This window comes from Danio rerio, chromosome 12, assembly GCF_049306965.1.
Source record: "Danio rerio strain Tuebingen ecotype United States chromosome 12, GRCz12tu, whole genome shotgun sequence".
Classification (NCBI taxonomy): domain Eukaryota; kingdom Metazoa; phylum Chordata; class Actinopteri; order Cypriniformes; family Danionidae; genus Danio; species Danio rerio.
In genome coordinates this window covers 34,092,759-34,108,131 of record NC_133187.1, presented here as the reverse complement: position 1 = coordinate 34,108,131, position 15,373 = coordinate 34,092,759, and the positions used below count along the sequence as shown (strand labels likewise).

General features: G+C 34.3%; 1 protein-coding gene across 3 annotated transcripts in view; it reads right to left on the bottom strand.

Moving 5' to 3' along the window:
• ankfn1a (ankyrin repeat and fibronectin type III domain containing 1a) overlaps nt 1-15,373 on the bottom strand; it is a 184,338-nt gene that overhangs the window by 163,700 nt on the left and 5,265 nt on the right. For 2 of the 3 annotated variants that reach the window (XM_073918607.1, XM_073918608.1), the window contains one exon: nt 9,781-10,013. In XM_073918607.1, the coding sequence (XP_073774708.1) occupies nt 9,781-10,013 (233 nt within the window). Of the gene's footprint in view, nt 1-9,780; nt 10,014-13,035; nt 13,517-15,373 lie in introns of those variants that run through there. The other variant, XM_009306802.5, reaches the window with a different exon arrangement.

Here is a 15,373-nt window from a genome sequence, read left to right as displayed (position 1 = left end):
CCAGCATTTACAGCTAACTAGAAAAATATTGCAAAAACTATAGCACAAAAGTCAGTATCAATTAAAAAACTGAAGAAAAAAAGCTGGACTTTATTGAAATGATCTACTAAACATTAATTCATTCATTTGTTTTTGCTATTATTATAATATTCTTATTTGAGCGTCTGTCTTATTCTCACAAATTATGCATTATTTTAATTAAAAATACAAACAGATATATTGTGAAATATTATTTCAAAATAACTCTTGTGATTGTAGTCTATGCTTGAATCAATTTGATCATATAATTAGTTTGCCTTATTCAAAGCTGAACTTTAAGGTTTATTCATTCTCTTTTCCCCTTTTTTTCATAATTCATTTACAAATAATTCTAACCTGCTAATTTAGTGACATTTGTAACTATTTTCAATGTTGAATCATCTGTCCTATTTATTTTTTATTGAATCCATTATATGATTTCATAGGATTCTATGACATTTAGAAAATGTAAAAGAAGAATTTATTATATTTTTTTATCATTCATTAATAAAGTATTCTAACATGCTAACTTGACAATGTGTCGTTTAATTAATGATGAATATATTTCTCTCACTGTTTTTTTTTTTTTTTTTTTTTTAGCTTTTTTGAAAAGCACAACATGATTTTTTTAGGATACTACGACCAATAGAAAAATAAAAAAACAACATTTATATATATATACATTTTTTTTTCAACATTCATCCATAAATTATTCAAACATGCTAGTTTGGTAACATTTGCAAATATTTTTACGTTTAAAATATGTCATATTTTCTTTGTTCCTTTTTGTTTTTTTTAAAACACAAAATCTTTTTTTTTTTTTTGAGAATACCATGACCAATGAAATATTTAAAACAACATCTTTTAATATATTTTCCTATTTTATCTTTCATAATTTATTCATAAACTCTTCTAAAAGGCCAATTTCTGATCTACTGAGATTTTCACGCACAACCATCCCTAGTGTTTATAGAGAATGGTCCGAAAAAGAGAGAACATCTAGGGAGCGGCAGTTCTGTGGGCGCAAATGGCTTGTTGATCCCAGAGGTCAGAGGAGAATGGCCAGACTTGTTCCAACTTCCAGCTGATAGAGAGGCAACAGTAACTCAAAAAAGCACTCAATAAAACTGAGGTATGCAGAAGAGCACCTCTGAACGCACAACACATCAAACCTTGAGACGAACGGGCTACAGTAGCAGAAGACCACACCGGGTGCCACTCCTGTCAGCTGAAAACAAAAAACTGAGGCTATATTTTGCACAGGCCAAAATAGGACAAGAAGATAGAAAAAATGTTGCTTGGTCTCATGAGTCTCGATTTCTAGATAGATAGTAGGGTCAGAATTTGGCGTCAACAACATGAAAGCATGAAACTCAACAGGATAATGCGCCATGTCATAAAGTGCAAATCAGCTCAGACTGGTTTCTTGAACATGACAATGAGTTCACTGTACTGAAATGGCCTCCATAGTCACCAGATCTCAATCCAATCACCTTTGGGATGTGGTGGAATGGGGAATTCGCATCATGGATGTGCAGCCGACAAATCTGTAGCAACTGCATGATGCTATACAGTATGTCAATATGGAACAAAATCTCTGAGGAATATTTCCAGTACTTTGTTGAATCTATGCCACGAAGGGTTAAGGCACTTCTGAAGGCAAAAGGGGGTCCACCTGGTACTAGTACGATGTACCTAATAAAGTGGCCAGTGTGTAATTCTAACATTTTAATTTAGCAACATTTGTCATTATTTTCAACATGATTGTTTTGAGTGTTCTATAACCAATGCAAGATTAAAATACAGCATTTTTTAAAAGCGTAAAATATGACTTTTGCTCAATTTCCAGTATCATTGCATGAAAAAAATTTTGACTTCTTAAAAAATAGTGAATTTATTTGATCACAATAAACTTCATGTATAATTTATCTTAAAATATACAAATCTGCCAACATCTTTTCATATAAAAATTATCCTTTTTTCATACTAAATTGATGTATCAAATCACAAAAACATGAATGAACAAAACATCTGAATGACTGAACTGCTTTTATCCAGCCTGCCTTTTTCATCCTATATAATTTCCGGCTTTCACCATTTAGCGTTTTCCCTGTACACAGGTCTTATCTAACACTGATTGTATCATTGAGCACATTAAGGCTGATTCTCACGTCCTGGTTAAAAACAGAAGCAGAGCCGCTGAAAACAATCCTCATTCTGTTACACACGCGGGTGTCATTAAAGCAAGATAAAACCCGGCGCCCATTGCGGCTCTCTGGATAAAATATTGATTCTGACGCCACTGTTGACATCAATATGTGTGCTGAACATTCAGTGGAAACAATCCCAGAATCCCTAGAGGTGCATCGCTTCAACTCCACTTTCCTTTTCATTCCTTTCACTTTCAGCCCGAGGGTGAATTTAGGTATGGAAAACATGGAGCCTTCATCAGACTAAACAAAGGTGTGGAAAACACTATCACTGTTTACCATCGCGTTTACAATAGTGATGTTTTGCAAATCTTTCAATCTGATAAAGGTTGCATCCAAACCCCTGCGTCAGACTGATATTTGATCATGTGTTTGTTGCAAATGTGATATTTGATATGGGAATAAAGTGACTTCTTCTTATGTGATATTTGATATTAAACATTTAAATATTGTGTAGTAATATTATTATTTCAAAAACGGTTCTCTGTTGTAATATGCACTTATATTTCCAATCTTTGGTGTCATATGATCCTTCAGAAAAACCACTCTAATAGTGATTTGATGTTCCACTATTATCTAATATCTTTGGTGCTTAATCATTAATAATGGTTCTTATTATGATCATCAATATTAAAACATTTTTCCTGCTTCATACTTTTCATTCATTCATTCATTCATTCATTCATTCATTCATTCATTTATTTATTTATTTATTTATTTATTTATTTATTTATTTATTCTTCTTTGGTTTAGTCCCTTATTTATCAGGGGTCGCCACAGCGGAATAAACCACCAACTATTCCAGCATATGTTTTACGCAGAGGATTCCCTTCCAGCTGCAACCCAGTGCTGGGAAGCTTCATATTTTTGAACCTGTGATTTTTGATTTTACATTTCAGGATTATTTGATTAATATGAAGTTCACATCAAGAATTTTTTTAATAGTAATATTATAAATGGTACATTTGAATGGTAATTCATCACAGCTTTCAACATTGATATTCAGAAATGTTTCTTGGGCAGCAAACCAGCATATTATGATCATTTCTGAAGGATATAGGACACTGAAGACTGACAAAACCAGAATAAATTGCATTTTGGGTCATTATATTCAGTTGTTTGACAATAATTCTGTACAGTCATTCATTTATACATTTTCCTTCTGCATAGTCCTTTATTTAACAAGGGTTGCACAGCGGAATAAACCACCAAATATTCCAGCATTGTTTTACCCTTCCAGCCACAACCTAGTACTGGGAAACACATATAAACACTCATTGACACATACACTATGTCTAATTTAGTTAATCCAATTCACCTATAGTGCACGTCTTTGGACTGTGGGGGAAACCAGAGCACCCGGAGGAAACATGCAAACATCCAAACAGAAACAAAAACTGGTCCAGCCGGGACTCGAACTAGCAGCCTTCTAGCTGTGAGGTGACAGTGCTAACCACTGAGCCACCATGCCACCCGATTCTGTAACTATATTTATTGTATTTTTGACCAAACAAATGGAGCCTTGCTGAGTTTCAAAAATAAAAAGGCAAGTTCTGTTATCATTTACTCACCCTCATGTCTTTCCAATGCCTACTTTATTAAAAATGTCTACAGAAAAAAAAAGTCAAATCTTAAAGTCTCCAAATCTTTGACTTTTTAGTCTTAAAGAAATTTAAAGAGTTCACCCCAAAATTTAAACTCACTCACTATTAACTCCATCCAGTGGTACCGACCCTGTTTAAGGGTTTTATTTTCTGTTAAACACAAAAGAAGACACTTTGAAGAATGTTAGAGACCGGTAACCATTGACATCTATTGTAGAAAAAAACAAACACAAAGGAAGTCAATACTGAATGGTTTCCAACATTTTTAAAAATACCTTATTTTGTGTTCAACAGGTTCAAAACTCAAACAGGAGTAAAGGGTGATTAAATGATGACAGAATGAACCCACTCCTTTAAATCCAATATATATATGAATAAATAAATAAATAAAATAAATTAATTCTGTCATTACTAATTCACCGTCATGTCACTCACTTTCATTAAAAGACCTGAAATACAACATATGCTTTTTGAGATGACTTTTATATATTGCTATTAGGATTATTAATGGCCCCTGCATGGTCACCATACGCACACAGTACATTGAAAATATGATGATCATTCTATATCCATTGAGTTCAACGAAACAAAAAAAGTAGGGATTGAAAGACATGAGGGTGAATAAATGATCACAGAACTTACATTTTTCGGTCAACAACCTTCTTCCACAATCTTCTGTTTACATACCAGTCGTACGCTCTTCCAGAGATAGGCAGAGCTGTTTATGGCATTAACAAAAGTCGTTTCCTGCAATTCTGTGCCACCCCTAAAGATAGTGATAATACCCGTTTGAAGGGTAGGTGGGGTTGGACAGTGACTAAATAAATATCTGTGCCTCTTCTTCATCTCTGTGCACCAGAAAATGTTGCTTTTCGCTGACAAGTCCTTATACAATGAATGGCTCATTATGCCATCAGTAAGGTTCACCACTACTATTGCAAAAGTGCTAATGAACATTGCCTGCAGGGTAGAGCCACAAATAAACCTGCAATTAGGAGTTATTTCCACATACAACAAGAGCACTAATGGCAGAGGCTTCCCTGACGATTGACAACAAAAAAAACAGCAGGAACTGCAAGATAATCCTGGTTAAAACGCTGATTTCAAACACCTACAGTCATGTTATGTGTAATTTATATGCTTAATTAATGTAAAGTAAATTGACTAGACTTAATAGTCAATAATTTTACCAGATTTCATTCCTTTAGATCAACAGGGGTGATCAAGTCTTTTCTATGCAGTGCATCTTTATAAATTATAATAAATTACCAGCAAAAATAAATATATTTAAACAGTGCTTTAGGGTTTTGAGGGAGTCTATAAACAGTATTTAAGTACAGAAATGCAGAACAATCAAATGTAAAATAACATGTCAGGGTCATTATTGTATGTAATCTAATCCTGTGATGTGGCTATTGCAGATATATGCACATTGCGATCTCAATGCTCAAACGATATATTGTTCAACCCTACTATATAGTCTTCATTGTATAAATAATAAAATAATTTGTTTTCCAATTTTTTCTTCTATATGCAGTTATTCTCTGATGTTATTTACGTATGTATCTAATGTACTTCAGTTGGTATATACAGTTGAAGTCAGAATTATTAGCCCCCTTTCATTTATTATTATTTTTTTAAATATTTTTTTTAAATGATGTTTAACAGAGCAAGGAAATTTTCACAGTATGTCTGATAATATTTTTTACTCTGGAGAAAGTCTTATTTGTTCTATTCTGGCAATAATAAAAGCAGTTTTAAAATTTTTAAAAGCCATTTTAAAGTCAAAATTATTAGCCCCTTTTAGCTATATATTTTATTTCGATTTACAGAACAAACCTTCATTATACAGTAACTTGCCTAATTACACAAACTTGCCTAAGTAACCTGTTTAATCTAGTTAAGCCTTTAAATGTCACTTTAAGCTGTATAGAAGTGTCTTGAAAAATATCTAGTCAAAAATTTTGTTCTGTCATCATGGCAAAGATAAAATAAATCAGTTATTAGAAATGAGTTATGAAAACTATTATGTTTAGAAATGTGTTGAAAAAAAAATCTTTCCTTAAATCAGAAATTAGGGGAAAAAATAAACAGGGCAGCTAATAGTTCTGACTTCAACTGTATGTATTTATAAATTCACTTTTCTTGTTTTGGTAATGAGTTTATGAGGTTATGGGACGGAATTAATAATGGACAACATATTACTCTATACCTCAATTATTCATTTTCTTCGGCTTAGTCCCTTTATTAATCTGTGGTCGCCACAGCGGAGTGAATCACCAATTTATCCAGCACGTTTTTACGCAGCGCATGCCCTTCCATCCGCAACCCACCACTGAGAAATACTCTATACCTCTCTCAATTCATTTGTTTTGTCCTACAAAAGACCAATAAAACGATTGAAAATAATTAAATGCAATTGATCTTTGTTATACATCCAAACATCCTCGTTTCTTGGTCCAAAGGTTTTATACTCTCTTGAAATGCAGTTAAAATCCTTAAAACACAAACAAATGATAAAACTTTACTCTATTATGACTCAACTTTGAAGTGACTCCAAAAATCATGTGTTCTGTGGCTATAATCCAGACTCAACATTGCAGATTCTTCGATGTGATTATATTGTGGATATGCACATTACCATATCGATGCTGAAATGATAAATTGCGCAGCATTAGTTTAGTTTTGTGATATAATGTAATATTAGTAAATTATTAAGACACTTTTTTGCAGTGTATTCCACTTTTTTGCAGTGTATTTGCACACGAATTTGCAGTGTATTCCAACAGTATTTAGATGCTGCATTGGATTTGAAAGCTGAGGCTGCATAAATCAGAGAGGCAATGTCAGACACAATGCACTCAATAGAGCTAGTGATGTCATTGTGAAGTAGGGTTAGGGGTAGGGTTAGGTGTGGGCATTAAAAAGCCCTGCATGCAGCTCAGATTGCAACTGTGCCTAGTTTACATCCAGACCCCTCTGGTTTATTCACATGTCTCTGTTTTTCTTCTTCGGAGATGTGATTTAAATATCCATGGCTTAAAACAAATGGAAACTTGACAGGTCTATATTTCCTTTAATTGCAGTGTAATTTGCCCTTCAGATCTCCAAGCCAGACGTGCGTCTTGTGTCATTTTTATTACAGTATTGTAGCGTCCTGTTATGTAAATTTATACAGCACGTCTAGATTTGCGATAATAAATTAGCGCTTCATATACTGACGGTGTATCACGCCATCAGTCATTTTACCACTGGTAATTGCAACAGAACACAGTGAGAGTATCATTCCCCGGCAGAAGCAATTAGCTAGATTACTCGAGTCATTAATTTTGCAGAGAACCTCTGGCCTCGAATTTCACAAATATGTATGTCAAACTGTGCAAATTGCTTGATGAAATTGGATGCAACAGGCAATCAAGCAAATAAAAACAAACAGCACTGCAAGCAAAATGTAGGAGGCAGGACACAAAATCAATCCATTCAAGAGCCACAAATGTGCTCCAACAGAGAAGATCAGGCGGTGAAACACTACACTATAACAAAACTATAGCATAAATTGGTGCATTCAGGACTGTATTATTACTGTAATTGTGCAATACATTCTTCCTTCAGACAATCTCTGCACTAACCAACAAATATATATATAAATAATAATATAGTGAATTTATTTCTATTCTTTGTTTATTCTTACATTTCTTTCAGGGTTTCTGAGGGTTTTCTTGAAGGCATACATGTGTATAAATCAAATATAATGATTTTTACCTTTTCAATGTCTCTTTTATAAAAAACTTTTAATGCCATACACACCCCAGTGTAAATACTGCACATAGACATATGCACACATATTGATTTAAAAGTTCCAGTCAAACTCTTCATACATGGTTGATTAATATGATTGATTGACTGACTGACTGACTGATTGATTGACTGATTGATTTGTATCCATTGACTGCATTTATTTGATTAACAGTGAATAAAAAACAGTCAAGTTATAACATTTTACTAAAAAATTTTTAATATATTATAAATATTGTAAAATTTTATTTATTCCAGTTATTCAAAGCTGAATTGTTCTGTAACTAAAACATCTCTATGGAAGTTTTTTCCTAACAAAATTAAAGGTGCTGTATGTAAGATTTTGATTCTTCTAAACCTTAAAAATACCATAATATGTTTGCAGATATTTAAGAAACATGCGGAGTGAACATTCTTATTTATCTGAAAAACAATGGTAAAGTCAGATATTCTGCTTTGAAAATGTCTGTTACGTGCCAGAACAGCTGTCTTTGCTTTGGTTCTTTTAAGCCAGCCACTGCCAATTTAGCCAATTATATTTCAGTACCCCAGGTTGCCTTGTTGGGAAACCACGTATTTCATTCATTCAGTCAAAAAGGCGCTCAAAGCATGGGCCTGTGACCAAAATGCGACATCCAGTGGACCAGTAACAGTCCCAAAATGAGATGCAGATTCAAAGTTTTACATGAGATTATTTATTAGCAAATAATATGAATATTATGTATGTAAACATCAGGTGAGCAGATTCCTTGAGCTACATTCCTTGAAAATGTACATGATTTTAACTTTTTAATTGGCAAATTCATAAAGGATGTCACTGATTTGGTGAAAAAAAACACAAAATGAAGCATTTTAAATATGAAAAAAGTGATTGTGGACTGGATTGTTTACCTTTTAAAACTTGTAAAACAACATTGCCCTTGATTGATTTTCATTTTTTCTCGCTAATTTACTGTAGGGGGCTGCTTTTGCCCCATTGACATTTTTTGATTGCAAATCCATAACACCATATAATCACGATTTTTGATTGTTGGTGGCGTTTAAATTTGTAATTTTTACTGTTGATCATCATCCTCCTAATAATTAACATGTCCAAGACTTTGAAAAGTTTTTTTTTTTCTATCCAGTCTACAATTAATTTTATATTAAAAATACATTATTTTGTGTGTGTTTTTTTTTCACCAAATCAGTGACAACATTTGTAAACTTGGCAATTAAAGAGTTGAAATTCTGTTATTTTTAAAAACATTTAGTAGTTTTGATCAGGACTGAGATTGATTAACAGATTTATGCCAAAATGAAAATGAAAAAGAATTTTGATGTGAAGCATTTTTACAGCAGTTTAATTTAGTAAATGTTTTCATCTGAAACAAAACAAAAGGGTAGTAAATTTGAACAGTGCACAAGGGTTAAGACAATAAAGATTGATTGATTGATTGATTGATTGATTGATTGATGGATTGATGGATTGATGGATTGATGGATGGATGGATGGATTGATTGATTGATTTCATTTTTGAAGTACGTGCCTACATTGACTGCATTTATTTGTTCAAAAAATAAATTTAAACAGTAAAATAATTATATATTTGACTTGAAAATGTTAAATATGTTAAATATTGTAAAATTTAATTTATTCCAGTCATTCAAAGCTGAATTGTTCTGTAACTAAACAACTCATTGTATACCCCAGAAATTCAGAAAAGTTTTAATCACGGATTATGAAACATTGAATAATAAATTAAATATTACTCCAATTTTTATTTGCCTGTATTTTATGCAAGTTTAATGTAATATGTCTTTTATTCCAGTCATTTGTAAAGAATTTCCTGTAAAACCACTTTACAATGAAGACTTTTGATTCTTTTAAAACAATTTAAAAATGTCTCTATTAAAATATATGTTTTTAAAATAACAATGAATACATTTAATGGTTTTTAATTATATTTACAAGTTTTTGTTTTTTTTAACAAATTGCATTTAATGACTTTTAATCCTTTTCACTGACCCATAGAAACCCTGTTTTAACACTACTTGTCTCTGAGAGCTACCAAATGAATTTTGTTGCATTACTACTATGACAATAAGCATCTGGAAGAAAGTAGCTGGCATCTTAGAGCATAGTAAACAGATGCAGTTGGTGATTGGCATACCTGATGCATCCCAGTGCAGTCCTCCAGGGCTAGCAGCCAGACGCCGGCGTTTGCGAACACTCACACCGCCCTGACCGGAGTCTCTGTTGGGTTTAGGCAGAGGAGTTGAGGTGGTCCGGAGGGGAGTTGAGGATGTAGGGGAGGCTGAGACTGGCATGAGCGATGAGGGTGGCAATAGATGGGTTTTCCTCTCCTGGCACTGGCTCAGATTGATAGACGTGTTCTCCGGGGGCCTGTGGAACAAAAGAGATTTCATTTCGGCTGTCACTCCACTATAATTAGCTGTCGTTGCGGGATGTTTTCATGATCACAATTGAGCTCCCCTGTACTGCACAGCATGTGTCATACCAGCAGTGATGAAACACACTTTTTTCCTCTCATACCAATCAGTGCTGAGAAAATTACAGCTTTCAGTGTGTGTCAGAAAAGGCAGGGGATTAAATGTGTGGGAAAATGTGTACGAACAAAATGGCAGATTGCTGTAAAATCATTATATTATGGGTAACAACATGTAGAGAGGATATTGTGTGCATAGTTTAAGTACATTCTTGAATACACCTCAATATGGATGTGAAAAATAGAGCTATTTTTGCTACATAAAATATTAATAACCGCAGCTATTGTTTTAGTGGAAGCGTGGCACAGTAAGAATTCAAAGCCATTGTCCATCCTTTGTTGATGCCGACAAGGAAAATATGATTATGATTTAATAAGTTGAAGGCAATACCACATTATTAACTACAATCTCATATTTCACAATCTCATATTTCATATTTCAAACGTCCAACTCAATTGTGGATAGTAAGATTAAAATTTGTCAACTGCAGAATAAATAGTGGTCCCACTTTACATTAGGTGGCCTAACTAATAAATTTTCACTAAAATTAATAATTTGTTACAATGTAATTATTGTGTAAACGTATGTTTTACACTGTGCACATAATTGACAAATAACTGCATTTAATTACATCTTTGAATAAATTCTGACCATCCTTTACACCTTAACCCACCCTCAAATAGAAGCAACCACCAAACCTATCCTTAACCCCACCTGTTTCCCAGTTTAAGAGTAAGAGAACTGTTCCACAATACATTATGAACACAGCAAATACACTGTATGTATTTTTGTAATGCAAGTACATATTAGTTAGGCCACCTAATACAGTGTTACTTATTTTACTGCTGTATGTATTGAGTTTTACGAAAAGAGCTTTTTAATATTTCAAACCACTGTAAATAGCATTTGTTTTTTTCAATTTCTTGCTGTTCATTTTTTTCACATAACAGTGTGTTGTGGCAATTTGGAAATGAGGGCAATGCGGTGACACAGTGGGTAGCACGTTTGCCTCACAGTAAGGTCGCTGGTTCCAGCCTCATCTGGGTCAGTTGGCGTTCCTGTGTAGAGTTTGCATTTTCTCCCTGTGTTCGCATGGATTTCCCCTAACAAGTCCAAAGACATGTGATACAGGTGAATTAGGTAGGTAAAATTGTCCTAAGTATATGTGTGAGAATGAGTGTGTGTAAATGTTTCCCAGTGATGGGTTGCTGGATAAGCTGGCGGTTCATTTAGCTGTCGTGACCCCAGATTAATAAAGGGACTAAGCTGAAAAGAAATGAATAATGAATGAATGAATAAGGATTTGGAAAAATGTTAAAGTATTAGTTGTAACTCGTGGCTTTTAATATGCTATCCGGGTTTTTCCTAAATTTTAAGTAAGACCTTTTGACTGGTTTATTCCGTGTAGTGCCTGAAATATAATTTCAGTGTTAATAATTTGCGTTTGGGCAGTCGCCACTGTTACATAATCTAATCTGTAAAATTAATTCATTTGCTTGTTGTTCTGTTTTGGAAATAAAAACGTCTCTTGTCTCTTCTATAACCCATGTGGCGGTGTAGTGGGCATTTCTGTTCGGAGTAATTTTTACAAGGTGGGTCATTAGCCCAACGCTCAATCCCCAACCTGGAATACCACGACATCACATATACTGTACACTATGGACAATTTAGCTTACCCAATTTAGCTTTCCCCTGTCTGTACATCAATTAAGAAAAATGTATTTACTGCAAGCATTTAAATATATACTAACTAATTCAACTTTTTTCTTTCATCAGATGTGTTCAGGTAGTGCCTCTGTCCTGCTGTGTTTCAGCAAAATTCAGCATAACAAGCAAATTGACCACTTTGTGTCATATAACTTATATCAACCAATCAGAGCGGTTGTCAAAACAGAATTTCAAGCACAACCAATCATTTGGTTAAACAGATGTGGTGAATTAATTTATTCATTTCGGCTTAGTCCCTTTATTAATCAGGGGTCGCCACAGTAGAATGAACCGCCAACTTATCCAGCAGATGTTTTACACAGCAGATGCCCTTCCAGTTGCAAACCATCACTAAGAAACACCCATACATTCTTATTCACACATATACACTACGGCCAATTTAGCTTACCCAATTCACCTAAAGTGCATGTCTTTGGACTTCTGGGGGAAATCGGAGCACCTGGAGCAAACCCATGCGAAAACGGGGAGAACATGCAAACTCCAAACAGAAACGCCCACTCCACTACCGTACCACCACATGGGTTATTGTTTAAAATAATTAAAATGTTAGTTCAGAGAACTTACAATATTAATTAACATTTTTTTTGTTGCCTTTTTAAAATTTTGACGCCTAAATTTAGTATTTTAACTAATGTCAAGTTATATTAACTTAATATCTTTAGTAATGACACCAGTTGGGTTTACAGTGTGCTGAGTTTTAACTGATTGCATGTAGTCTGGATTATGTAATCTGATTCCAGAGTACAGTTACTTTCTCAATCATCAAACAATTAACTATAAATCAACCAGAAAATAATTCATCCTCCAATTAATTTTTCACTTTTAAGTTCACATAAACTTTAAATCAATGAAGCAAGTAAATAGGCAAGTATCAATTGATTATTCACAAAGCATTGTGGCAACCCCTCACATACTGTAATTTAACGTTTAACACACTTAACGGTCATGTGATCAACAATGTAGGTCAAAAGCAATGTAAAAGTAATTAAAACTATCCAAACACAAGTAATATAACTAATTACACAATTAAAGACAAATTACAATTAGTAATAGACCACAATTTGGAACCTATATAAATATATATCCAAGCTTGCACACCATGCTATAATTGTTTTTTTCTACTGCCATTCAATAATCAAATATTAAATCACAATATTGTTTTTAAATTTCAGGATGGGAATAGACAGTACCTTGAATCTGGAAGCGTATAGCTTTGGCTTTTCCATGATCCTCTCTTGTGAGATCCTGACTTTTTTCTTCTGAACAAATACTGAACAATCCGTTCCATTGCAAACATGTTTCCCTCTTCAGGTAACACATGTAATTAAGAGCTTCCCATATGATTTCGCATGAGCCACGATCAGCATTTTAAAAACGCACCTGCGACATCTAACACTACAGTTCTTAGCCCAGGACTTCCCATAGTTAAAGCCTTTATATAGTCAAATCAACAACGCAATTGCTCTGAGGTAAAAAGAAGCCCCCTGCTTAAAAAAAGAAGCCCCACTGAGCATTCAGCGCCACGGCATAAATATTAAATTGCACCTTCAGCTAAAGTGTACCAGCTGCACTCACCAAAAGCCATATCACTCTGTCAAGAGTCAAGTGTAGCGCATATCTGATGGTGGAGTTGCTTTTGTGGGGCTTGATTAACTGTAGCGAGTTTCCAGTGAATGCTTTGTTTCCACTGTGAGATGTAATAACACCATCGCAGTATGAAACCCGGCTTTTTTGTTTTTTAATAAATGGCTCGGCCATGGCTTATGAATGTAGCCTGATTACATAAAGTTTGGATGACAGGGTGTTTTCCTTTTCTACCCCAGGCTGGATTAAAGCAATATTAACTGGTCTTAGTCATTGTATGCACTGCATTTTTCTCTTCTTGCTTTGTAGATTTTGTTGAGCTTAAATATAAAAGGTATCTAAGAAGGCATGATTGGTTTTGATTGGATATTGAAATCCTGAAAAGCTACACTGATTCTACTTGTGATTTTTTTGTCCAAAACTTATATTTGCAACTTCCACTCAAAGGTGTTTGTGGAGAAAACAAGTGTGTTTCCAGAGTCTTGAAACAAGCAATCAGAGAGAAATGCTGAAGGAGAGTCACTTGAATGACCATCACAATCTTGTACAAAACAGTGCATACTTGAAGTTGTTTAGAAATGACTTGAGCAGAAATATGGCATTGATGTGTAAACAATGACACCCCGTGGTCACTGCAAGAACTGCAGTCATTTCATTGTTTCGATACATTTTGCGAAAATGTCTGAATATAGGTTTGAGATTGATTGATTCATTCATTCATTCATTTTCCTTTGGCTTAGACCCTCTATTCCACAGGAGTCGCCACAGCGGAATTAACCACCAATTTATCCAGCATATATTTTACACAGCGAATGCCCTTCCAGCTGAAACACCCATACACACTCATTCACAAACAAACAATACGGCCTGTTTAGTTTATTCAAAAATATGCAAACTCCAGACAGAAATGCCAACTGACTCAGCTGGGACACAAACCTGCTACCTTCTTGCTGTGAGGCGACATTACTGAACCACTAAGCCACCATGTTACCCGAGTTTTATTCAATAAGACATACATTCATTCATTTTCTTGTCGGCTTAGTTCCTTTATTAATCCGGGGTCGCCTCAGCGGAATGAACCGCCAACTTATCCAGCAAGTTTTTACGCAGCGGATGCCCTTCCAGCCGCAACCCATCTCAGGGAAACATCCACACACACATTCACACACACACACACTCATACACTACGGACAATTTAGCCTATCCAATTCACTTGTACCGCATGTCTTTGGACTGTGGGGGAAACCGGAGCACCCGGAGGAAACCCACGCGAAGGCAGGGAGAACATGCAAACTCCACACAGAAACGCCAACAGAGCCGAGGTTCGAACCAGCGACCCAGCGATCTTCTTTAAGAGTAAAATTTACTTACTCCTAAAGTTCTTGGCATAATATGTAATATACTTATTCTGAAGATTACTTAAAGTATATGAAACAATCCATTCTATTGTATTTTAAGGTATTAAAGATGCTGATCGATGCGTAGTGTAGTGGTTTGAAGGTTAGTGGCACAGTATTAAGGTTCAAAAAGACTATATTTATTTTATCTTCTTCTAAATATGCATGGCTGGATATTTATTCTGGTTATTTAGTACATGACAAGTGTTATTGTTTATTATTTTTAGACATTTGATTGTTAATTAAGTCCAAAAATTGATTTTTTTTCCTAATAATTACTACCTGGCTGTACATCTCAGTTATTGCATATCTAATTTATTTGGCAGAAATCTATGCTGAAATTATTTGCACGTGACCCTGAACCACAGGACATTCTTCTTCTTATTTGAAAATTAATTATTATTATTATTATTAATGTAATGTATGATTTTGGTTGAGATACAGCTATTTAAAAATCTGAAATCTGAGGGAATCCACCATTAAAGTTGTCTAGATTAGGTGTTTAGCGATATACAAAACTAACCAAATAATCAATATTTACTAATAT